A 25,096-nucleotide genomic window follows, 5' to 3' on the forward strand; every position below is an offset into this window, starting at 1 on the left:
CCCTAGCACTGAAGGGAACTACTTTCTGAGCATATGTGCTCTTTGTGAAAGAGCAGATTGCCATCACTGAGCAGACCCATTGTCCCATGACGTGTGCTGTAGTGGGAGGAAGAAAGATTTTAATGACACAACAAATAAACAATGGATAAAGAGGTCTAGCTGAAAGCCGCTATAAGTAAGTATATTATACATATTATTTTTACACCAAAGTGTCTAAGTTAACATTAAACCAAAAAAATAAAAGTAAATAAAAGATGGAAATAGTCATATATCTTCAGACATTGCAGAAAACCAAATGCACCATATTGCACAAACATTTAATAATAATTAAAAATGTAAATAATATAAAAACCTGAATAAAAATAGTCATAGTTGTAAATGCTGCAGATCCTGTACAATTCACATTTTACAAATATTAAACAATATTTCAAAAAGTTAAAAAGTAGTATAACTGTAACCTGAAGACACTTGGACGAAACACATTATAGAATGTCAATATAACTGATGCACATATATTGAACATTACAAATATATAATTTATTAATTCATTTAAAAAACACATGACGTATCTCCCATCTAGCAACATACTTTACACACTCAAAGAAACATCATAACACATTGCTGTCCCAAACACACACACAGGCACGTAACACAAATGTAGGTGATACCGTGCTCTGCAATGTCCTGCAACATGTGGTAAGAGGTCAGAGATGTAGGCTTTCAGATGAGTTTTTATTTTCTTCAGGTGATGCCTATTTCCCTCTTCTTTTCAAAACATGGATTTCCATGGAATAGGCTGAGATCTCCACCTATGCAATATAAAAATATGCTCATGATTTCCACCTTAAATATGGCCCTAAGATTAATAGTAGTAACTTAAGGGTTGTAATTTGAGTGAAACGTGTTGCCAATCCCTCATGCTAGGGAATAGGATAACATACTCATTAGCCCATTCTTTAGAAGAGAATATTACAGCTTTTTGTAAGTTAAAAGCAAATGTTCCTTCTGCTCTTGAACGGTCAGGGAACCAATGAAAGTTCTGTCTCTTCTTTCAGGTCTCAGACACCTTTTTGTTATTGCCTGATATTTGTTAAAAAATAACCATTTTTAAATGCTTGTTTATTGCAAATTATTTTGAAGAATTAAAAATGAGAATGAGTCCCAGATCTACTAAAATTCAAGCAGAGGAGCACTGCATGAAATTCTGCAGGCAGCCTTCAGCAAATGTTAAACAATTCGAAGGCACCATGGGCCATATGTACGAACACATTTTCCCATTGACACAGAATGGGAAAAACCATTTGATACATCTGGCCCCATATTTAGAAACAGGTGAACGCTAATATAATCATGGGCGCTCAATCAAAAAGGCTGTTTTTGTATAAGCACGTAGAGCATAACGTGGTGCCATTTTAGCATAAAAACTAATGCACGGAAAAGTTGATCAATGCTGTAATTTTACTGTGAGTTGTCAGACGAGCATGGTGCAAAAGAAAGGGGAACATAAAATGACGCCTAATTACATTTTCAGAAGTAAAAATTATCTGTAAAATGTTATTGTGAGTTATTTTCATTAAATGCTCAATGAGAAAGGGAAGAGCGAAGCTAATGCGATTATTTGTGTTTCAGAACAACTGTGTGGCTGTTGATGCTAGTGCATTGACCTTGACAGCCAAACTTATGAACTCAGCAAATGTATATGTTGCCGGTGGACTCACAGGAAATACCACAATTTCATTCAACAGCTGCTGGGCCAACTACACTGATCTTGTTCTAGTTCCATCTGGTAAGAGTCTTTCTTAATCTGCTGTACTGATTCATTTCGATGGTTGTGATATCCATAGTGTGTAGAGATTGATTAAATAAGTGATATTGTAGTGAAATCTTCATACTATTTTACAATCCAAAATTGTTGGTACCTTTTTGTGGGATGTCCAAATGATCCTCCGGAGAGGCACAGCAGGAAGGAAAAAGTAGTTTATTCCTTAATGCAGGCTCTATCTACAGCAGCACTTCCTTATGCAGTAAAGTCTCCTCTCCAGCTCACAATCATCCATAAACACCACTGGAACCTTCGTCACTTCTCAATACGCGTTCCACTCACCAACTCAAGATACCACACATCTCCCTCCTTATACAAATGATAATAACACTATAAATTTCTGACTCCTTTTTGCAACCTCCAATCTAGTGCCACACTTTACTTCACCTCTGGTCACATCAGCACATGCCTTTCGTGTTGCTCTTAACCATTTTCCTTCTTTTTTCTTTTCCTGCTGTTCTTGCATCTGTGTAGATGCATTTATATCCTCCACCGTCTTTGTTCTCCCTTCTTTGAAACTTTCACCACTCTATTGAGATTCCAGATTCGTCCACCCTCTGTTTTATTGCATTATTAAAAGCTAGGAGCCTTGACCCTCACCAATGTCTCCCCCTTTATCCCTCACAAGTTTGGCAGCTTTCATCTCATCCATGTACATTTTCCTTTCCATCACCTTATGGTTTACCCTCTCCTTCCAACCCTCATCATCTCCATTTTCTTGCAATTCAGTACAAAGCTTAACCCATGCACGAGACAAAATAGAGATGTCTCTCCTCCCTCTGAACAATTCAAACTCAGTTTTTCCAGTAGTAGCATGTGGCGTCAACCTATACACTTGAACCCACTTAACAAGCTCCTTCAGCCACTCCTTACCGAGTTTTTCGCCAACTGTACCATTCATCACTGAGTGATATAATGCAAACTTCTATGAGTGATGCCCCTATTTTAAAAAAATTGTTTAATCTCTCTGGAAACAAACTCCACACCATCATCAGTTAAAATCGACTCAGGCAACTCTTCTATTGTAAACACTTTTGTTAAGAATTCTAAGATTTCCTTTAATGTTACTTAATATACTACCTTCACTGCTGGCCACCCGGAATATAAATTCATCAACACAATAATGAATTTCTTCAACCCAATACCCTCCAGTGGCCCTAACATGTTCATTGACACTGCACTCCAAGCACACTTTGGTAACCCCCCTCACCGTTATGGACTGTTCTCTACTTTTACATATTTCATCACTGAGACTACATTCAGTACATTCCCTCACTACTTTTTCCACTTCTCTTTCCATGGCTGGCCATCATTAATCAGCCTGTAAATGCTCTTTGGGTCTAGAAATCCCTTGATGTCCCTCAAGTGCCACACACAGCAAAACACAGCAACGTCTCCCTCATTCAGGGGGAATCATTGTGGTACCCCTGTACACAACCTCATTATTCCAAGATAACTCTTCTTTAACACTCCACTATGGTGTTATCTCTGTTTCCAAAATTTTCTTTTCTATTCAGCCTTTCTCCAACTTGCACATCACATATTGCAATACCCTGTCCTGCTCCATTTCCCTTTTCCATTCCTCCATACTCACAGTTCCCTCATACACAGCACACACATTTTCTTTTACAAAACTATCTTCACTCGCATCCACATCCACAATCCTAGACAGTCAGCCACAAAGTCACTCTTCCCAGGAATATACTCTACCGTGATAGCAATGAAGATGTGATGTGCAAGTTGAAGAAAGACTGGGGAGAAAATACACTTTTGGACATCCATTGTGCTGTGCACACTTGGGTTTGGATCCCATCCTCATTGCCAAAATGTGGTAACATCCAAATGGTCCACCAGAGAGGCACATCAGGAAGGGGCAAGTAGATTACAGCAGCACTTCCTTCTCCAGTAAAGTCTCCTCTCCAACATTCCACAATCATCCATAAACATCACTGGGACCTTCCTCACTTCACATTCCACTCATCAACTCAAGATACCACACTTTTTTTAAAGGATACTTTGGTAGTTTGAGTTATTGTTTAAGTCATTTCATAATAACAATCTGCCTATTAGTTTTGGCTTTTCTAAACATTCTAAATACCGGTGGTCCCATCACAAAGAGTGCCCCTGGGGCACTCTTTTATTACAGAAGGGCTGTAGATGCATGTGTGCCCCCTTCTGTAAAACGGATAGCACTGACAGTGTCTTAAGAGGGTGTTCCCTCATTTGCATGGGGTGTGGATACAACACAAAAGAGGGAAACACTGTACCTCTGAGCCTGCGTTGTACAATGGATGTGGACGCAGAGGCAAAGAAGCCATCAGAAGCGCACTGATTACTCCTCAAAGAAGTGGTGTACAGTCAGTGTGCTCCCTGAAGGCAGCTCTCTGGTTGATGTTAAGGGAGTCTGAAGGACCCACTAACATGCGGGTGCAGTCACTCACTACACCTGCCTGCAGAGGGAATCTCTGTGTCCCTTTTGAAGTGCAGGTGGGTGTAATTTGCACAGTGAAAGACAGAGCAGCTGCTACAAACAGGCACTCAGTATTTCACTAATGCACTGGGTCACTCACTGATGGGTATGAGGTACACTGCCCCGTCTCTGCCAGGTGCACCTTCTAAAAGTTGTGCAGCGGTGCAGACCAGGACCGAGCACCTCATCATAATATGATGTTTCTATTACCCAAAATGATGGTCTGCAATGAATGGATGAAAGACAGATTTGGCTCAATCAAGATTCAGCCTCATACCTCTAAGGTCACTTCACTGTCAGAAGCGAGATCTTGTTGAGATTTCCAACTGTCTCTTTGTTAAAGCACTAACTATGTACTTGGTAAAGAAGGCTTCAAGACTCTAACGAGGCCGCTGAGTGACATTTACAGGCCTAGGGTCATCTAGCCGATAACTCTTTTTATTTTTCAGTGATCCCAAAAAATGCTGAAGTCGACTTTGATTAGATTTGTAAAACCCGTCTTTTGACTGTGTTGTTTTTGTTACACCAGTAGTTATATTTAGAGGATCATAGTAGGAAAGGAGTACTTTGGAGGTAATAGAAGGTGAAAATCTTATAAATTCTGCTAAAAGCAACTCATTTATGAGGCAACATTGCAAGACCTCCACTTTCATGTCTTCTGCAACACCCCTTTCCTACTCGGATCCTCTCATTATAAATGCTGACAATCTGCAGTGTAGTTGGACTGTCTGCAAGTTCAATTTATGTACACGTAAGGTTTTGTGAAGTAGACTCACATAATTTTTACAGACTATAAGAACCATACTTCACCCTAATACGGGATCACAAATTCCACAAATTCTCCTCAGTCTGATAAAAAGGAACAAAGATCATAATCAAGCATTTAAATCATTTGTCTCAACCAACAGATACATGCAGGGTCTAGGTGGTACGAAAGAGATTGCCTGTGCTGTATGCCTTTGCGTTTATTTGGCCAGGTAGTATTTCTAGCAGAAATGCTGTACAAAGCAAATATACAGGGGCCTATTCACAAAGGGTTTTTGTAGCATGTAAAGTAGTACTCCTGTGGCATGCTTTTACAAACCGTTCAAGCGTTTGCAAATTGTCAACAAAAAATCTAAAATTTAATAAAATGTCATTATTTAGGGACTATTCATTTACACTTAGTCCAGATTAAAGAACTGTGCCCTCTTTGCACGTTTACTAGTCAATTCAGAAAGGCATTTAAGAATGCAATAAACAGTACTCTGTTAGTACTACGTCTGGTACTCATAAATGATTTTGTGCTCAGATGTGGGTCGCTTGTTCACTGTGCCACTGGATTCAAGCTAGTCTTGCTGTTGAGGGGTGACACCCCAACGCCGGTCCCAGGATGCTTGTTTCCGGTCCAGGGAGGATCTGGCCTGGCAATTCTGACTGGGCTGTTCCCATGGGGAGCAGAATCAAGACTGATTTGCATATGGCCGGGTCCAAAACTGGGGTGGCATGGTGAGCAGAATAACAATGGATTTAACCCAGATCTGTGACTGGGGCTGAGTGTTTGAAAAGTTTCAACACTCCATCTATCATCTTGTTGTATGGCTATGTTCGCCCTAAGTAGCCAGGGTATGCCCAGACATGGGACCCTTGCTCACAATGCCATTGGATTCAAGCTAGCCTGGCTGATGAGGGGTGATAGCCTGAAACTGGTCCCAGGATGCTTGTTTCCAGTCCAGGGAGGACCTGGTTTGGCAGTTTGGACTGGAATGTTTCCAAGGGGAGCAGGGTCAAGACTGATTTGCGTACGGCTGGATCCAAGTTGGCATGGTGAGCAAAATAATGATGGATTTAACCCAGATCTGGGTGACTGAAAAGTTTCAGCACTCCGTCCATCTTCTTGTGTTGGTTTGTCATTGTGTGACAATTTGTTGCCAATTTGTTGCTCTTGGTGCACTTACGTGGCTTTATGTGTGGCACTTTGGCATTTCCTGTGTTTTGAATAATGTTTGTGTTATATAATGATTTAGAAATGGCACTCAAACAGACAACCTAGAATGAAAATAAATGGTTAAAAAGCTAGACTGCCCATAGGTACCCAAGACAAGATGCCACTGAGTAGCGGTGTCAACGTCTTGTAACTCGTCTATTAATCCCAACCCACACATACGCACACAATGTCAAATGTTACAAGATCTTGTGTTTCACTTATTTCTGTAAGCTTCAGTTCATTATCCGCAAAACCATTTTAATCTAGTATGCTATTATTCCAAGACATAATCATATTAACTTAATGCACAACAAAGGACCGTTAATGAATCTGAAAACTCAGTAACTCAGTCTTAGACTCGAATGGACGAAAGGAGGACTTGACCCTGTCAGGATTTTAACCTTTCACGGTGGAATCCAGATGAGCAGTTAAAAATACACGGACGGGTATCATAACATTAAACATCAAATAGAACATCACTTCAAAAACAGAGACTCATTTTGAGAAGAAGGAACATGCACGGGGATGGAGCTGTGATGCTAGCTTCTTAATCCTGCTCTTCGTGGAACTAGCTGTGTAACTCGACCTGTCTCTTCTAATCATCAATCAACCTAGTCTGGCCTGGCGACAAGGCCGTGTCACGTGTGACACGGGGCAGTCCTGGCCTTTGCTGGAAGCATCTCTTTGCTTCCAGGGACACGCATTTCCCCCCTTTAAATGACCTTTAAAGCTACGGCATACAAGTGATATTGGCTTAACATGCAGAAGTGCCTGCGAGTGCCACACCCAGCCTCTGAAAACATGCTGAGGTTCTTCCAATTCAGGATAAACAACAGAGAGTAAATCTGAGGCAGATTGTTTCCGCGGCCATTATTGAGGACTAACCTTGTTTAAAATGCAGGAGTGTTCATAAGTCTCTGCAGGGAAGCGGTGCGTGTGGCAAACTTAAAAGTTGCATCTTTAACCTTTAATAAAACGTTACAATTAAAGCACTGGCTGACGAAAAATGTCCTTTTAACGTGATACAAATTTACAGGCCTATACTCGCTAAATAGAGCACATGGAAAAACTTTTGAAAGGGTAGGAAAGACGAATTAGTATATTTCAACATCCCCTTTCTCACCAGAAGATTGTCTGCTTCTGCTCCAGCGCACTAACTAGGAAATATTTAGGTGAGATAACTTTCTTCCTCAAACACGCTTTTTGAGCGAAAACAGCACCGATCCACAGGAGCCCCAACCAGAAGGCAGCATAAAAAACAAGCATTTGCAATGCAATGGGTCTCATGTTTGCTCGAGTTAGAGCTATTAACGTTGTAAATTCCTAACTGGACTTTTCTTGCCACTTAAATTGAAAATGAAAGGTAAAACAGTTGACATAAGCAAGCTGATTCAAAGCACCATGGTCTCCATGAGCATGTGCGTGAAGGAGAGACACAAAAGAAAAAAGAAGTTCGCTCGCAGTCAAACTTATGAGCAAGCATGCAATTATCCATGTAACAGGGTCGATGTCCAAGGCGGTAACCAAACCACCCCAAGCAGGGACAAACATAAAGCATTTACCAACGATAACAAAGGATTTTTGAAAGGTAAGCCCACAAACAAGTGATAGTGATGGGTGCGCGGTGGGCGTGGTTAAAAGCCAACAGATAGATTATGACTAGTCAGATTGCTTGCACGCTCAACCTAATCAAGCCTGTGCCGCATAGAAGACTACCTGGAGGGAGGTGAGTTGCAGCAGGGACATGTTAAGGATTTTGGGGCCCTGGGCCAAATGTATTTTGGGGGTCCCTGTCCAGAACAGTTTAGGATTTATGGTCCAATTTCATGTCTTTCATGCCCCCTTTGGCTATGTTACTGACAGCGCTCAAGCCCTTTCAAATTTTAAATGTGTTTACATCTAATATTCAGGGATAGTGGTGTGTTCTTTTGATATTTTAACACAGCAGCAGCCAATATTACTTCAAATAATCTCTGTGGCGTCCTCCAATTACTCATATGTGAGGTCCCCTGTTTTGAACTAAAATAAAGTTTGTTATGGATGTTGCATGAAATATAAACACAATATTTCTCTGCAAAATGTGTGTGATAGACTTCACACATCACTCACATTAAAAATAAATTCAAGGAAAACGGTATTTTCAGCAGAGCTGTTGAAGAATAATTCAAGTTCCTCAGGGCAAGACTCTGCAGCATAGGTGCAAGTTTCCCAGCTCCATGTGTGATGTGCAGCTCCAGTCCAGTTTTTTCCCTTTGAATTCTGGGACAATAAAATGAATAAACGTACAATTCTCAGATTTCAAAGAAAAAAACCTGGACTGAAGCAGCCAATCACGGATGGACTTGGGAAACTTGGTAGGCCTGCTGCAGAAGAGAGCTGGCTCTACTAGGAGGCCCCCCAAAAAGGTAGGGGCCCTGGGCCATAGCCAACTTTGCCCATGCCTTAAAACGTCTCTGAGATGGGGATGTTTCCCTGTGACCAAGGTTTGCACTGCAGCTGTTGACTGTGCTGAATAGATTGATGCTCTGGGCCACTGCTAAGTTGTGTCCATGCACCCCTTCCTTCCAGAGGCACTCTGTGCTGTGCTTGTTAGAGAGGCGGTGGGTGCACTGGTCTGATGCCCTGAGGTGAGTACTGTTGGGTGACGCTTGTATATTTCCACCAAGCTTATGTCTGTACCTGACTTGAACAAGTAGAAAGGTTTATGAATGAAATAACACTGAGTACAGTGTTCCATCATAAAGTGGTATGCAAGTTCAGCCTATACACTGGACAAAACGTTCAGATCCAATGAAACAATGGGTACAAAATTTCATTAGACTTGTCCTATTTTATGAGGGTAAGACGACTTTACATGGACAGAACCTTTCTGCTCAATATGGTAGTAAACACTTAAATTCTGTGAGCGCACGGCATTAACTACCAAGGCCCAGGCCAGGGACTTGGCGTAGGGCAGCGCAGCAAGTCACTTTGTTGTGATGCCCTATGCCGAAGTGAAAGGGCAGGAATGCCCTGCATTCCTGTCCTACCACCCCTCCCCGTGCTGGTGCAGGTTTGGCAGTCTAGCACCAACGCAGGCACCTTTGCATGTGTTGTTGCCAGGATTGTTTTTGTGCAGGAAGGGTCCCCTTCCTGCATAAAAACAATCCTGAGAGGCATTTTTATCTTTCTGAGTGTACTGCTTACAGATTTAGCGCATCCCCAGGTTTACAGGCTCACGTAAATCTGGGGGTGTTTCAAAATCCATGGGTCGTGCATGGGAAAACCCACTGCAATGTCCATGGAACACCTCCCTAGCGCAGAGTAAGGCAACGCAGCAACTTGCGCTGCCTTGCCTTACTCCATATCTATGAGGCCATTCAAAGCAATGCAAAGTGGCTTAGCGTGGCCTCATAGATATGGCTGAGAGGTTTGCGCCGCCTCTGCGTCACAAAAAGTGATGCAATGGTGGCGCAAGCCTCACATAAATGTGCCCCCAAGTACTCATGCTGTTTACATCTTACCATACAGGGCATTTTCTCTCCACACTTACGCCTCAAAACATATCCACACGAAGATGCATTTACACACCGTATTTGTATTGTTTTACCCAAATGTAGGTGCACTGATGCTGAAAATACATATTATGCTGGGACAGACAGGTTTTTGACTATACTTGCCCATATGATTATGATCCTGGTTGCATATAAAACGACAGCTGCAAAATGCTAATGTAATGTCTGGATTACTTTTCAGGCTCAAATTTCAAGATCGAATTTTCTTTGAACCAAGTTTCTGCACAAACCAAATCTTTTACTTCGAAAACCTCAGCAGCAGCAACAACAACCCCAACAACTACAACAAAGAAAGCCATAGCTATCGTGGACACATCCAGCTCTTCCTCAAGAGTCAGAAGTGGTCTTGCCTTCCAGGTCGTGGTTCTGATCCTTGCAATGTTACTAGGAGCACTCTAAAGGTAAGTGGTGGTGGTTTTCGGGTAAATGATGAGTGAAAAATGTAAATCAGAACTGAGTCACCTTTTGTCACATTTTTTCGGCTCAATAAGATTTTATTGAGGTTAAAAGAGAAGACAATACACCCATAAAGGATTTGAAATGCACAGAAAGAATTATCATCATAAAGTAACAAATTACATTTTATAAAACCAAACATATCTATAAATGTGAAACAAATCATTATAATGATACAAAACCTTCATCTGAAATAAAAGAAGTGAAAGATATAAGGAAAAGTAATAGAGAAGAGAAAGAGAGAATAAATTAAAGCATGTAAATGTAGAAAAAGGTAGCCATAACAAATCAGACTTAATTTAGGCTTGAACAGTTTGAAACCTGTTCTGTAATATTATCTGAGCAAGAAAACAATAAAAAAATAGAATGTATCTCAATTAATAGTTGTATATTGTAAAGAAGTGCTTAATTATTTCAAAATACATATTGCCGTGAAGACCACTGTTGCTTAAAATGTACACCAATTTGCCTCATTAGGTGACTAATTTGATTGTTTTTCCATATGACTTATTGCTTTTATGTTTGCGAAATTCTAGGTTTCTGGGATGAGTGGATATGTGGGTAAAAGAATGGGAATGAAAGGATGGATTGATGAGTGACTAAAAGTATTGGTGGCTGAGTGGTTAAGAGGATGGGTGGTTTGCAAAGATGGGTGAATGGGTGGGTGAGAGTGTGGGCAATGGATGAGTGGGTAAAAGGATGGGCGGATGAGTGACGGAGCGGGTAGGTGTATAGGTAGGTGGGTGAAAGGATGGAGGATAAAAGGATAGATCGATGAGTGGGTAACATGATGTGTGGATGGGTGGGTGAGAGGATGGGTGGATTGAAAGGATGGGTGAATATGTAGGTAAAAGGTTGGATGGGTGAGTGGGTAAAAGGATAGCTGGATGAATGAGTGAGAGGTTGGTGGATGTGTGGATGAAAGGATGGCCAAAAAAATGAAAATCTGAAAGGATGAATGAGGAATGAATGGGTGAAGGAATGGATGGTTGGACGGGGTGGTTGAAAGGATGGGTGAAAGAATGGCAGAGTAAATGGAAATCCAAAGATGGATGAATTGGGTAGTTGAAAGAATAGCAAACTAAATGAAAATTCAAGAGAATGAATGAGGGGAGGTAAGATGATGGCAGAGTAAATGGAAATCTAAGAGGATGGATGGGTGGGTTAAAGGATGGCATAGTGAATGGAAATCTGGGTGGATGGATAGCATAGTGAATTGAAATCTGAGAGAATGGATGGATGAATGGCTGGACAAAAGGAACAATTGATGGATATTAGACCTGACAGCCTTAGGGTGGTCATCCCCCAACTTCTTTCCTGCCTCCCTCCAGTTTTCTGACACTGTTTTTGCTGGTTTTAGGACTCTGCACACTTTACCACTGCAAACCAGTGCTACACTCCATATGATCTTTCCCTACAAATATGGTAACATTGGTCCATACCCAGTCGGCATATTTGATTTACTTGTTAGTCCCTAGTAAAGTGCACTACATGTGCCCAGGTCCTGTAAATTGAATGCTACTAGTGGACCTGCAGCACTGGTTGTGCCACCCACATAAGTAGCCCCTTAACCATGTCTCAGGCATGCCATTGCAAGGCCTGTGTGTGTAGTTTCACTGCCACTTCGACTTGGCATTTAAAAGTACTTGCCAAGCCTTAAACTCCCCCTTTTCTACATATACGTCACCCCTAAGATAGGCCCTGGGTAACCCATATGGCAGGGTGCTATGTAGGTAAAAGGCAGGACATATACAGGTGTGTTTTATATGTCCTAGTAGTGGACAACTCCTAAATTCCTTTCATAGGCTAGCATTAGGTCTGTCCTCACGTACTGGCTGAGAGGTAGATTCTGATCAGAAAGGGGTAACCAGGTCATATTTAGTATGGCCAGAATGGTAATACATAAACCTGCTTACTGGTGAAGTTGTTTTTTATATTACTATTTTAGAAATGCCACTTTTAGAAAGTGAGCATTTCTCTGCACTTAAAATCAAGCTGTGCCTTACAGCCTGTCTACAATCCACGTCTGGACTGGGGTTTTTGACAGCTCCCTTGTGCATTTCACCCAGACAACCACAAACATAGGATACTCAGTTACACCTGCACTCCTCTGCATACTGAATGGGTCTTCCTGGGCTGGGAGGGTGGAGGGCTTGACACTTACATTTCAAAGGCTAGTGGCCTGCCCTCACACAATGGACTGTCAACCCCCTTACTGGGACCCTGGCAGACAGATCTGTACTAAAAGAGGACCTTGTGCACTTTAAAAAAAACACTATTTGAATTCTCCTGCACTTCAAAGGCATTTTTCAGAATATAAATTGGGTCCCTGACCCCACCAAATCAGACACTTCTAGACCTGAACCTGCAGCCTGTCAAGAGGAACTGCCTGGCTGTCGAAAGAACCCATCTGGACTGCTTTGCTGTGAAGGACTGCTGTTCTGCTGCCCTCTGACTTTGCTGAGAAGTGCTCTCCAAGGGCTTGGATTTTAGCTTGCCTCCTGTTTTCTGAAGTCTCAGGGCCAAAAAGACTTCATCTCATCTAGGAACTCCTTGTGCACCGAAAATCAACGCACAGCCTGCTGGAAACGATGCACAGCCTGCCTTGTGATGAGAAATTAGCAGCACAGCCAAACTGGAACGACGCAACCTGACTTCCAAGTAAAGAAACGACGCAGAGCCTACCTTGCAGCTGAATATTTGACACACAGCCCTACCGGATCGATGCACAGCCGAACTGGAACAACGCAGCCTGACTTCCTGAGTGAAGGATCGATGCAGCGCCTGCCGTGTGACAGCAAGTTCAACACATTCCCATACCAGATCAACACAAAGCCTGTGACTTCGTCCTGCATGCCCAGGATTTCCAAGCATCGTCCCTGGGCATCAAAAAGATCCCTTCATCACAGGGAGGAACCAAGACTTTGTGCCATAAATCGCCGCAAAGCCCCTTGCAGCGTAGAAAGAAACAACGCATCATCTGTGCCACATCAGAAATTCCGATGCACACCCTATTTTTCCACGCATCTCCTACTCTGCAGTCTCCGTGTGTTTTATGTTTGAGGTAAACGAGGTACTTTGTCCAAACAAGAGACAATTGTTGATTTCTAAGATTTAAGACTCTTGTTAATCTTGCAAAAGGGATATCTCAACTTGTGTTTTTTGAATCTATATCGTTTTGACTTTAATTTAACCAGATAAATATCATATATTTTTCTAAACCTGTGTGGTGTATTTTTGTGTTGTTTTCACTGTGTTACTGTATGATTTCTTGCACAAATACTTTACAAATTGCATTCTAAGTTGAACCTGACTGCTCAGTGTCAAGCTACCCGAGGGTGGGCACAGGATAATTTGGATTGTGTGTGACTTACCCTGCCTAGGATTGTGGTCCCTGTTTGGGCAAAGGTGAATACCTCTGCCAATTAGAGACCCCATTTCTCACAATGGATGAAAGTCTTATGTGATAGATGGTGAAATGATGGTTGCATGGATGGATAGGTGTATGCATTTATAGGTGTTATCCATCATTCATAGGTGATGGATATGTGAACAGATGTATGCATGGGATGCCATTGGGTGGACGAATGATGAAAGATTGAATGATGGATGACAGAATGTAATGGCAAAATGGTGGATATCAGTGGGTGGATGGAAGGGTGAACGTATGCATCAGTAGATATTTGGAAGAGACAAAGGAGCCCTTCTAGGGAGGTTCCGGCTCACGTGCTTTGCTTGCTTGGTACCATCAGACCTTTGGTTCATAGTGAAGGGTATTTCAGTTTTGTAGCTACTGCCTTGGTTCACTATATAATCTCTCCAATGCACATGAATAAAGAAACCAAATGAAATTCTAAGCTGATAAACATCTGTTGATGGGAGCCATGATTCCCTAAACAAATAACGCTGTTTATGCCAATATTATCTTAGCTTGGAAGGAGAGCCTATTTTTCAGAGCTACAGTAGCTTTCTAGACAAGAAAAGATGCTATGTAAAATAAAGGCTACGTGCTGCACTTCAGTAGACTTCCTTTTGGCACTGTCAGGATGTTGCCTGGTTCATATCACAGAGTCTCGGTGTTGATGCAAATAATGACCATTGTTTGCAGAATTTAGCACCACTTTTGCAGACTTTACTTCTTGTGTAATATGTAATGCAGCATATATTATTTTGGGCAAGGCATCACTTGGAGCAAAAAATGTACATGATTTTTGCTGTATTCAGTTTATTCAAATTTAAGATAATCGTTTGCCACTTTTCAAATGCAAGTGGTAGGACTTGGGGCCCAATTTACAAAGGCAGCTTGTAAACCGGAATGTGCCAACTTTAATTCATTTTGTGGTGTGAGTAATATATTTTGAGAAAGTGCTTGTTTTGTGTGGTTATTCCCTTTTTGTGGGGACTGATGCTGCTGATTTTTAAAATATGTGCACGTGGGTACTGCTGTCCAGTCCTCAGAGCATGCCCTCTGACCCCTAAAACTTAGTAAAATTGGCTAATCTTCATTTGACATATTTAACTTTCGAGAATAGGGTTTAAGAAAAAACACCAATTGCATAGAAAATTAAATGTCACCTGTGGACTACAGCACATATTGTGCCATTAACTAGGCTTTCTAGGAAACGTGGCTTCAGCTCCACATGTGTAGTCTGACTCCTGCAGCTTTTCATTTAACCCTGAGGGCAGATCTCTCAAAATAAATATTTTGATAAGAGGAAAACCTTACTTCTAAATACTAAGCATGTCCCACCTAAAAAGGTCTTGTTTCCCCCAAGTGACTAGCCCCCAAAAGCTGTTTTCACTGTTAGGGCTGTAGCTGGTTCTATGAAGAAAAAGCTAAAGTGCACTTAATATTTGACTTCATATATTTGGTTTGTAATACACTACAGAGACACGTAAACCACTAATTTTAACATTTATGAAAAGTCCAACTTAGTGGTGAAATTTTATAAAGTTATACTTTCCATGTCTGAACCCCAGCAGGCTTGTTGTGCCTGCAACGGACCTGTCAATGTGGCTTTGAAGAGGCATGAATGCTGCTCTCAATAGCTTTACCTTAGCAGGGCAGTTTAGGAGTATCCAGGAACTTAACTAACTTAAAAGGGACCAAGGAGACCTGTTCCTTTATAGTCTCATTATAAGGGAAGCCTGGGGTAGAGGGGTCTTTTGATCCCAAATAACACTTTAGCCTCCTGGTTTTGGACTCAGTGTGTAGGGAGCTGGACCCAGAACCGGTTTGGAGTGTTTGAGTCGGGGGGGCTGCTTATTACCTTTAAAACACTGCCAGGTATGCTTCACACTCCCTCCAGGGACAAAAAGATTTTGCCATCCTGGATTTCAATGAGAATTGTACACTCTTGGGTAGCTTGAAGTGAGTCTAGTGAATTGAACAAAAGTTGCACCTTACCCCCAGCTTGCAAAACACTTTCTGGACCTGTGACAGGACAAACGAGGACTGAACCTGCTGCGTCTAACTTGTCTCTAACCTGTGATGGGATGGATCTGCTCCCACTCCCACGTGTACCCATGACAAAAAGGTGGACTACAAAAGTCAGTTTGGCTGACCTCCTGCAAGACGCCTTTTTCCTGGAGTGACAAGGAACTGAAATGGACCTTCCTGATGGCTTCTCTTGGCTCTGTCCTGGCCCCTAAGTGTTGTCACTGAGCTCCTAGGAGCCTTAGAAGTATCTAGTGTCTAAGAGGAACTACTCCAAAACGTCTGAAAATGTTGGACTACCAAGATGTCCATAGCTTCAGTAGGTCCTCAAAGCAAAAGTGCCCTATTTTAGAAGGGTTTCATGAGGTACAGCTTCAGGCCTGCCCCACTGGAAGATTTTGAGCTCCACAAAAGAAACATCTGAATGTAGAAATCTTGCCCGAGGAAAGGCGTTAAAACTAGCTACCTGATGAGAGGACTTCAGAGACCATGAAAGTTGCTTTTTTGGCTCAGAGGTTTTCACACCAAAGCCAACATCTTCAGTGGAACCTCATCGAACATCTATTCAGATTGTAAGTCACATCGACGGATACAGCCCTTAAACTTGCCCTGCTGGAGGATTCTTACTTCCATAAAATTAATGAATCACTTTGACCAGGATAGTCTGGTAGGTGTATCCGACCTGTGTTCCATCGCAGTCAACCTGAAATTGTACCTAGAGCCCCGTTAACCACAAGCAGTAATTTCTGTTTGGTGCTTTATTTTTTCTTGCCACTTTTTGCCGTAAATCATTAAAAAATCATATTTCCAGTCTCTTTATTGCATTTGGTGGTTTTGGTGTGTGTCATTTTTTCCTATAAAATTTTCCTAATTTTTAGAAATTGATTGTGGGATTTTCATTTCATTGTGTTTTGACTTTTTGATTGTTTTAATGTTGCTAAATAGTTTGCACATTTGACTCCGTTAAGCCTGGCTGTTGTGTCACATAACCTACAGGGGTTAAACCCAGGCTTAAATTATTAAAACTGTGTGGTTGACCTGGCAGGATTTGAGAAAGTATGACTTGGAAAGTACTCACCTCCTCCCCAAACTAATAACCAATTTTCTTACATGTTCTGATCAGTTGCATTCCAAAATGCACATTTGCAGAAGGTCGCAAAATCTTCTAATTCATGAACATTAATGAAGCACGACATAATTTATTAGCTTCTGTGAATGGCTTTGAACACATGCTTGGAGGCCTGCAAGCAACATCAAATCTGAATTCACATTCCCTGGATTTTCCAATTTTATTTTGTTTTTTTAAATAAAAGCAGCGAATATTCCTTAAAAGGGCAGTTGGTCCTTTAAAATAAAATGCTTATTTGCAGAGAAGATATTGAGGGGTCTGCAAGCAGGCATCCGCTCTACCTCTGTCTGCTTTCCCAAAGCTGCTGCCAGGACTCTCAGTGCTGAAGCTGTACCACGGGGAGAGCTTCCCCTTTGACAACCTGTCACTACCACAACTCGAATGTCAGAAACTGTTCAATGGTTTGTGTCCACAAATGTGGTCACAAACCCTTGGTACATATTATTCTGAATTGCAAATAGAAAGGAGGAGCCCCTTTTACACCTCTCCCTCTTTGTAAGTCAGAATGATTTTTTGGAGCTCGAAAATGTTTTTTGTACGCTGCAAAAAATGTTTTTGTGGTCTCAAACCATGTGTTTTTATGAATATCAGGCTTTGGGCCTGCAAAACAACTTTGTAAGTTGGACCCTAACTTTTGTAGAAAAAGCGTAATTCTTTTATTACAAAGTTAATGGAAATTAGGCAACCTCTGTTGGCGTTATTCAAGAGGAATCTCAGTTAGACAAGAAAAATGATGTACAACAAATGCATTTGTTCTGGGAGTTCAACAATCTTTTCACATCAGTTTCCTTCATTTCTTTCTTCGTGCAGTACTTATTAGTGAAATGGGCAGGAGAAAAATGTATTTACCAAAGTTTGCACCATTAAAGTTGCAAACATACTGTGGACGGATTATTCTTTGCTTCAGTGATAAGGCCCCACATGCTTCTATAATGTCACCAGTGTGCCCACCCCTGTACTTGATCACAGAGTTTTGGTCCTTCCATCTTCATTAGCAACATATTGTATATCTACAGCTCATTCACAGACGGCTCCCCTATTAATTTACAAACGTCGTCTTATCTGAGGCGCCTAAAGTATAACATATGAACAACAGAAAAACCCTTGCGTCCACACCACTTCAATGTATTACTGAAAGGACACATGTCCTTGTTACTTGTTGGTATGTTAATAATGTTTTTAAACGCACATGTGTCTCCAGAGTGGTCTGTCAGGGATCTGGGGTAAAATGCTTGATAGACTGCCCACAATGTACAGTAATCCAGATAGGTGTGCTCCTCCTCAATGGCGCCCCTTGAGTATATTGTGGCAAAACTAATGAAAGGCAGGATTTTCAAAGATTTCCCAAACTTGAGCGAATCTCTCTTTCCTCTCAGTTTACCTGGGAGAGAATTCCACTGCCTTACCCTGAAGGCACCGCGAGAGCGATTCTTAGACTGTGGGAGGCAGGCAGGGCCGGCTATGGTGTTGGTCACCCCTCATGCGACAGTCTTTTTTGCCCCCCCACCCGCGACCTCTGTCTCCCTGGGTTTCCTCACTAGCACCCTCCAACAGTGCCCCTATTCGCTCCAGGGCCCGTCTCTCACACGCCTTCCATTTGCTTTACAGCGCTGCTCATACCAGTGTAGGGTTTCAGAGCACTTTACATCACGCACTCCTACAGAGGCAAGGAATCACACGTGTATACATCGTGCTATATAGAAAATGTCACATAGGACAAAAAGGATTACGAGCTGTAGGAATCACGTCATCCAAAATAGTAGGCAGTTTATTTTAAGAGTGTATGGCCTGGAAAAGTTCCTACTCAGGATTCAAAGCGTGACAAAGTGTTTGGGGTTGGTTTTACTAATAGCAATGTATTTCTATTGAAACAAACCAGTTTTAGCAACATTAGTATAACGAAAGAATGGGGAAAAACATGACGGTCGAATCTATACGTTGCAGTTGCCGTGCATCGCTTTGATGACAGTACATAGTTTACTGTGCTATATTAGCATTGTAATTCATGAACTGCACATAACAAAAGGATCTCCGTTACAAAAGCAGTGATTCACTCTGATATCCACAGAAAATACAGCATCTGTGATCTGCATGGTACATGTTCTTTGCAGCAGGCACAGTAACCCTCTGCGCTACTTTATGAACTGCTCCTAGACAAAACTCCCGTCTCTCTCCAGCAGGGGAATTAATAACCAGAGTCATCTTCACATTTTTATTTTTCCTGGAGACTGCTAAACAAACTGCAGCAGGCGCTTTTAAACCCATGTTATTTCTAAAATAGCACCCCCTCCCCAGCTCAGCACCAGGGGCGGCTGCACCAGTCGCACTGCCCTAAAGCCGGTTCTGTGTGTAGATTCAAGGAACTATAACAGAGCATCCCTTTCACGCCTCCTGAGGCTTTAGAAGTGGCTGGTGTCTCGTGCCCATTGTGGCTTTGACGATTATTGTCAACACCTTGATTTTTCCTATAGCCCCCAGTGGTAACCTGTGTAGATATCTGGGGAGACCCATGCCCGTGGTGCGGGTTTGCACACTTCTGTGTCTGCACCGTTGTTGGCTGCCCACAGCCAGCACTGTTTGTGAAAGTCAGAATATCAGCACTTCTCAGCAGGTGTGTAGTACTTATAATTGGTGAGTTCTCTGACATCTCAGTAGTACACAAGTACTCTGGGATACTGAGTAGTAACACTTCTAAATTTCCATTGTAGGCCCTGGTACCTGACTATAGCCTAGGCCGGCCACCTGGAAAGAGAGTTGTCCTAGTCTAGCCGGTTAGGAATGGTCGTACGAATCAGAGCTGTCCTGGGTTGTACAAATGAAAACAAAGCAGCAGCAGGGAATTGTAGTTACTTCTGCAGTCTGCCTACTTAATTATAGACGGTAGATTCAGCAAAAAACAACATTTCCTGCTCCATGTTGCTAGCACTAGTTTGAGTGAGGGTAGAGCTGATGTCACTGAAATACCCACCAGCGGTGTCTCTGTTTCGCCCCATTTAGGGTCAGAAAACCGTTCCACCTCCTGCATCCTCACCAGGCATTGACGGATGCCTCCCCCCCACTTCACTTACACCACCAGCGGAGTGCCAGCAGCGTAAATCTGGGTATCCATCCAGCTCTCCCTCTGCACCACTCCTGACTGTTGGACAGGGGTGTTTGCAGAGCAGAATGGTGAGATTTTTAGGAAGGTGGACGATACAGATATGAAAAGAAGTGATGCAATGGGCAAGCACTTTTCATATTTACATAAAGCTTTAATGAGTTCCTTGCTTTGTGAAGATGTTTCTGTGGTAAAATACGTTATGTTATCAGCAGAAATATTTTAAAACAAAATCTGGGACTTCTGCCCATCTATACGAGTTGCTCCTTTCAAAAGATGACTGTAGCACAGTGTTGGCCAAGATGGGCATGAATGAGGCAAGATATGTATTGTGCGTGCCATATAAAATAATTAACCTAATGCAACATAATATATGACAAAAAATTTGTTCAGCCACTTGGGATACCCGCTACAACTCAATGCAGTAGGCATTACCTATTGCAAACCAACAAAAAAAGTGTCACATTTAGTGAGACGAAAATAGATTTTCTATGTGAGAAGAAGTTAATAATCGTACATGGCTAATTGGCGCCCAGGTGTACATTTCAGTCTTTCCAATGGAGTCTCCATGGATCACCCAGTAAATTGGCAACCACTGCCACGATAATTTTCATCTGCACATTTTTTTTACCTTATTTGTTTTTTTCTCCCCAGGATATGTTTTTTGTGTAAGAGAAGCTCCTTCCCCTACATTACTAAAAAAAGATGACAGCTAACATCAACGTGTTGACACACATCTCTGCAGTCATGATTTTATAGATCTGGTTTGTGGAATGCATGTCAGAAGATTATATTTTGGGCACCTACACACAACCTGAGAGGTCAAACATTTATGACTCAGGCCTGTTATTTTCATTTTGGTAATCCTTTGGCTTTATCAGTTGGCATATATGTTTAATTTCTCCGTCAACCGTCTGTACTAACTTTGCAGGTTGCATAAAAGTCAAATAATGCTTGCTAGCCACAGAAATAATATTTCTAGTCTCACGGGGGGAGGGAGTGAGAGTTAGGCGGGAGCAGTGCTTAATTTGTAAATAAAAAGGTGCCGGTGCCCAAAGCCCTCCTCTTAAACACGTAGCTGCTGCAATTAAATGTGCGAACACGGAATACTGAGGCAGCGTAATCCCGAAGCCATCTCGGGCCTCTTCAATCCATATAAAGCCACTCCCTGCCCCTTCAGCTCACTCTTGCAGCTTTCTGCTTTCTCCCTTTGTGACGCTTTTTTGTTTTTCCCTTCCTCCGTCTTTCCCATATGTGTGTTTTGGTCGCAGAAAATGCTTGAGGCAGAAGAATAAGCCCCGGCCCTCAAAAAGAAGTGCCGGTGCCCAGCACTGGAAACAACAAGCACAAATTAAGCACTGGGTGGGAGAACACAATACGAACAGTGGCGTAACGAAATGTGGGGGGATGGGAGGCTGCATGCAAACTACCTGCGTAGGAGCCCTCACTCCCTGGAATCAGTCAGTGGCCTACCTGTTTTGTGCTTAGGGGGCCCCCTGGAGCTCGAGGCCCACCCGCACCGCGGGGGCTGCGGAGGCCTTCGTTACACCACTGATGAGGACATGAGATGGAAGACAGCTATGGCCCATAGTTTACCCATTTTACAATTAAAAAGCTATCTTTAGCACTAGGAAGGCAGTTGTCCTTGTACCTTTAGAAAATAAGGACCAGCTGCATAGTGATCAGATTAAAAATGTAAACTGTAACCACTTGCATTTTTAGAATGGTAACGTCGGCTAGAATGACACTTGGCAGGCGAGGCTTCTCACTTTAAAATTGTGCTGTGGGGAAAGCCTTTTTTCAAACTTTGTCTTAGACACATTTGTTTCTGTTAGCGTGTAAGAAAAAAGCCAGTGAAACCAGATGGCGCTGCTGTTCGAGGAACAGTGTGTTTGGGAATGCTTAGGACAGCAGAACAGAAGTTCTGAAAATGTTGCTGCAAGTTCCGAAGATCCTAACGTTTGCTTTCATTGAATGTGTTTTAAACATGGACATTTGCTCGATTTCTAAATTACTAAAATCTGTTCAGATGTAAAATCACTCCTAGAGCGCATTGATTTAGTTCACTGCAAATCACAGACAATATAATTATGTTTAAATGTTTAAGTGCATAAACTGTATATAATATAAAAAAGCATCACAATTATTTTTTAATATCTCCTGATTACTTCATCAGATTTACTTCTGTTGCTGTTTGTGGCAAACTACCAAGGTTATTTGGGGATTCTTACAGAAACCTTGTACTTTTCTGTGCTAGATTTTTTAAACCATGTTTTCATCATGAGGTAGCTCATTCACAGGAAGACTGATGACTCTCTGCTGTAGTCTAACAATCTGGTGTCTTACAAAAATATGTCCGTATTTTTTATGATATACTCTCTGAAAGGCCTGGAGGGCTGGATCATATATTAATGATAAATAACGTTCTAGAGAATAAAGACTGAATGAAGCCTTTGCGAATATTCTGACCGGAATTTAAATGATCTTTGTCTTTTTTCAGGTCACATCAGTGAGGCACAGACTCAGATGGCAATCTAAAAACTTGGACGCGGCCAAAGGAAATGGGTTTACTCAGTTCAGTATTTTTAAATGTTTGAAGAGCAAGGAAATAACAAAAAAATCTGCTCGCTACTTTGCAAACGGTGGAAGAAGAACAAATTATGTTGGATCAACTACTTGAAACAACTATTTTTCCTTTGGTGTCATTCTTATTTGCCACGTATAGAGTTATGAGATGTTCAATCCATTGTAACAGCAATTCTTCCACAGTCAGATATTTGACAAAATATGTTTTTTTTCTAATTTAGGCTGTCTATCCAAATTAAAATGCGAAACCTCGTCTCTTTCCAGGCATCTCTTCAGTGCCCTTGCACGGCAGTAAATTGAACGTCAGACCAGCAACCATAAATACCCCTGTGACGTCGCCTGCCTAACTTCTTTCCCATGGTTTAGCTTGAGGTTTTTTAATTCTGTTCGAGTCCATGAGAGCCCCAGCAGCCAGAGCCATAAGTGATTCAATGTAGAAATAGTAAAATAAATAGCAATCGTACACGTGCATTCGACGGCGTACGTTGTATTCTCTTGGGCTCAGTTGGGATTCAAGCGGAAAATGAAGCAGTTTTCGGCCATTTTAGCATCTCAGTGATTTACTCCCCTTTACTAAGTGAGCTCTTGTTCCCGTCTGCATCGCCGGAAGAGAGCTCGCCAGCAGCGTATGCATACTTCCTTCACGGATCAGAGGTGTGTCCATTACCACCAAACTCCATTTCGGGTTTTGCGTATTGCCCACTCGCTCTGGATGACAGGACAAGAAGCAGTAACGGTGCAGCAAGAGGAGGAGTTCACTTGGACTGTGTTGAAGGCCTCTGGCGTAGAAGACAAACGCACTTCAGACCAAGAGGCCATTTATATTCAGGATGCATTTCTTATTCAGTGCTGCACAAGATGAATTCATTTATGAGATGTCAATGTTTATTTGGAGGATACTTGATCAATATATATAATTATCCTAATAATAACTTCTGTTTTTCATATTACTTAATATGCCTATTTTGCAGTTTCTGAGCAATGTAGATTAGAGGTGTTGTTTGCAGCCATTGTTGTAATAATACATTTGGCAGTACTGGACAGTTCATATGCTGAGGTGGCCCACCCTGGTGTGCAACACTGTGATTGTGGCATAACACAGATCTGCTCAAAGCATCAACCAAACCTATACCTGCTGCTAGTTAGCCGGTTGTTAGTCTGTATTTTACACACCAATGTACCAAATAAAATAAAATAAATTGAAACAAATACATTTTTGTTAATGTAGGAATATTTAAAGTAATATATTTTAGATCTGTAGACCGATCCTCTGTCTTCATGTAATCCTTAGTTTAGTGTTATTTTCTGTATCTAATAAATTCGAAAAAATCATTTTATTCTAAAATAATAAATCATAGTTTCTGATGAATTAACAGGTATGATTGCGAGTTATTAATGCCCTTCCTTTGTTCCAGTGGTATAAATTGTGTTCTAACAAGTCATGCATCATTAGCTAGTAAAATTGAACAGTTTCTGAAACTGGTACGAAATTACAGCTGAATGTCATCCGTGATAGCTTTCTCCATTATAGCCTTGATAATTATGATGCAAGGGCATTCTACCATTAGAATGCACACCGTATAATGATATCTAGCATAGCATAAATCATTAATCAATTAATTAATAAGTCAGTAGGTTTGTAGAGCACTTCTTGTCATCCATGAGCCTGTCCAGATGCAAGCAAGGTCCAGTTGGTTAGTCGAATAGCCAGGTCTTCAAGGATTTTCAAAACTCTGGAAGAGATAGGGATGACAGGAGATGGAAGGGTAGCTCATTCAATGTCTTTGCTACTAGTTAGGAGAAGGTTCGACCTCCATATCTGCTAGGTCAGATGTGGGCAATGAGGGTTAGGGAAATGGAAGCAGAGCGGAGGTGTCTGGTGGGCTGTTGGAATTTCAGGTGGTGGTTCAAGTAGGTGGATCCGCAGTTGTGTAGGGCCTTGTATGCATGGGTCAGGAACTTGAACATGTATCCTTTCTGAAGAAGAGCCAGAGGGGTTCCCTGAGGTAGGGGGGTGATGTGAGTTCATCTTGGGAGGTTGAGGACAATTCTGGCAGCGGCGTTCTGAATGGTCTGTAGTCATCGGAGAGGTGAGCTGAGATCCCTTCATAGAGAGCATTGCCATAGTCCAGTTGGCTGGAGACAAGGGCCTGGGTAATGGTGCATCTTGAGCTTTGTGGCAGCCATTTGAATATCTTGTGAAGCATGCAGAGGATGAAAAAGCTAGAGGAGAAGACTGAGTTGACCTGAGTCATCATGGTTAGCTTGTTGTCCAGAATGATGCCTTGGATCCTAGTGTGGTCAGTGGGGGTAGGAGTAGGTCCGAGTTCTGATGGCCACCCAGATGTGTCCCCTCAGGAGCTTTTGTTTCCGAAGATCAGTTCCTCTGTCTTGTCTGTGTTGAGCTTCAGGCAGTTGTCCTTCATCTAGTTGGCAACACCTGCCATGCAGTTGTGGAATTTGGTCTTGGTGGGGTGGTGTCTTTGGAGAGGGAGAGGATGAGTTGTGTGTTGTCTGCGTAGGATATGATGTTCGGTCCGTGAGTTTTGACAATGCTGGCCAGAGATGTGATATAAGTG

At 42.0% G+C, this 25,096-nt stretch overlaps 1 protein-coding gene across 2 annotated transcripts in view; it reads left to right on the plus strand.

The window, feature by feature from the left end:
• The window catches only part of LOC138282759 (fibrocystin-L-like), a 455,872-nt gene extending 431,986 nt beyond the window's left edge, over positions 1 to 23,886 (plus strand). For both annotated transcript variants that reach the window (XM_069220630.1, XM_069220631.1), the window contains exons 78-80: positions 1,630 to 1,786; positions 9,994 to 10,213; positions 22,432 to 23,886. In XM_069220630.1, coding sequence (XP_069076731.1) covers positions 1,630 to 1,786; positions 9,994 to 10,211 — 375 coding nt within the window. In that variant the 3' untranslated portion in view covers positions 10,212 to 10,213; positions 22,432 to 23,886. The remainder of the gene's footprint in view (positions 1 to 1,629; positions 1,787 to 9,993; positions 10,214 to 22,431) is intronic.
• The last annotated feature ends 1,210 nt before the right edge of the window (positions 23,887 to 25,096 follow it).

Source organism: Pleurodeles waltl, chromosome 2_2, assembly GCF_031143425.1.
Source record: "Pleurodeles waltl isolate 20211129_DDA chromosome 2_2, aPleWal1.hap1.20221129, whole genome shotgun sequence".
Lineage (NCBI taxonomy): Eukaryota > Metazoa > Chordata > Amphibia > Caudata > Salamandridae > Pleurodeles > Pleurodeles waltl.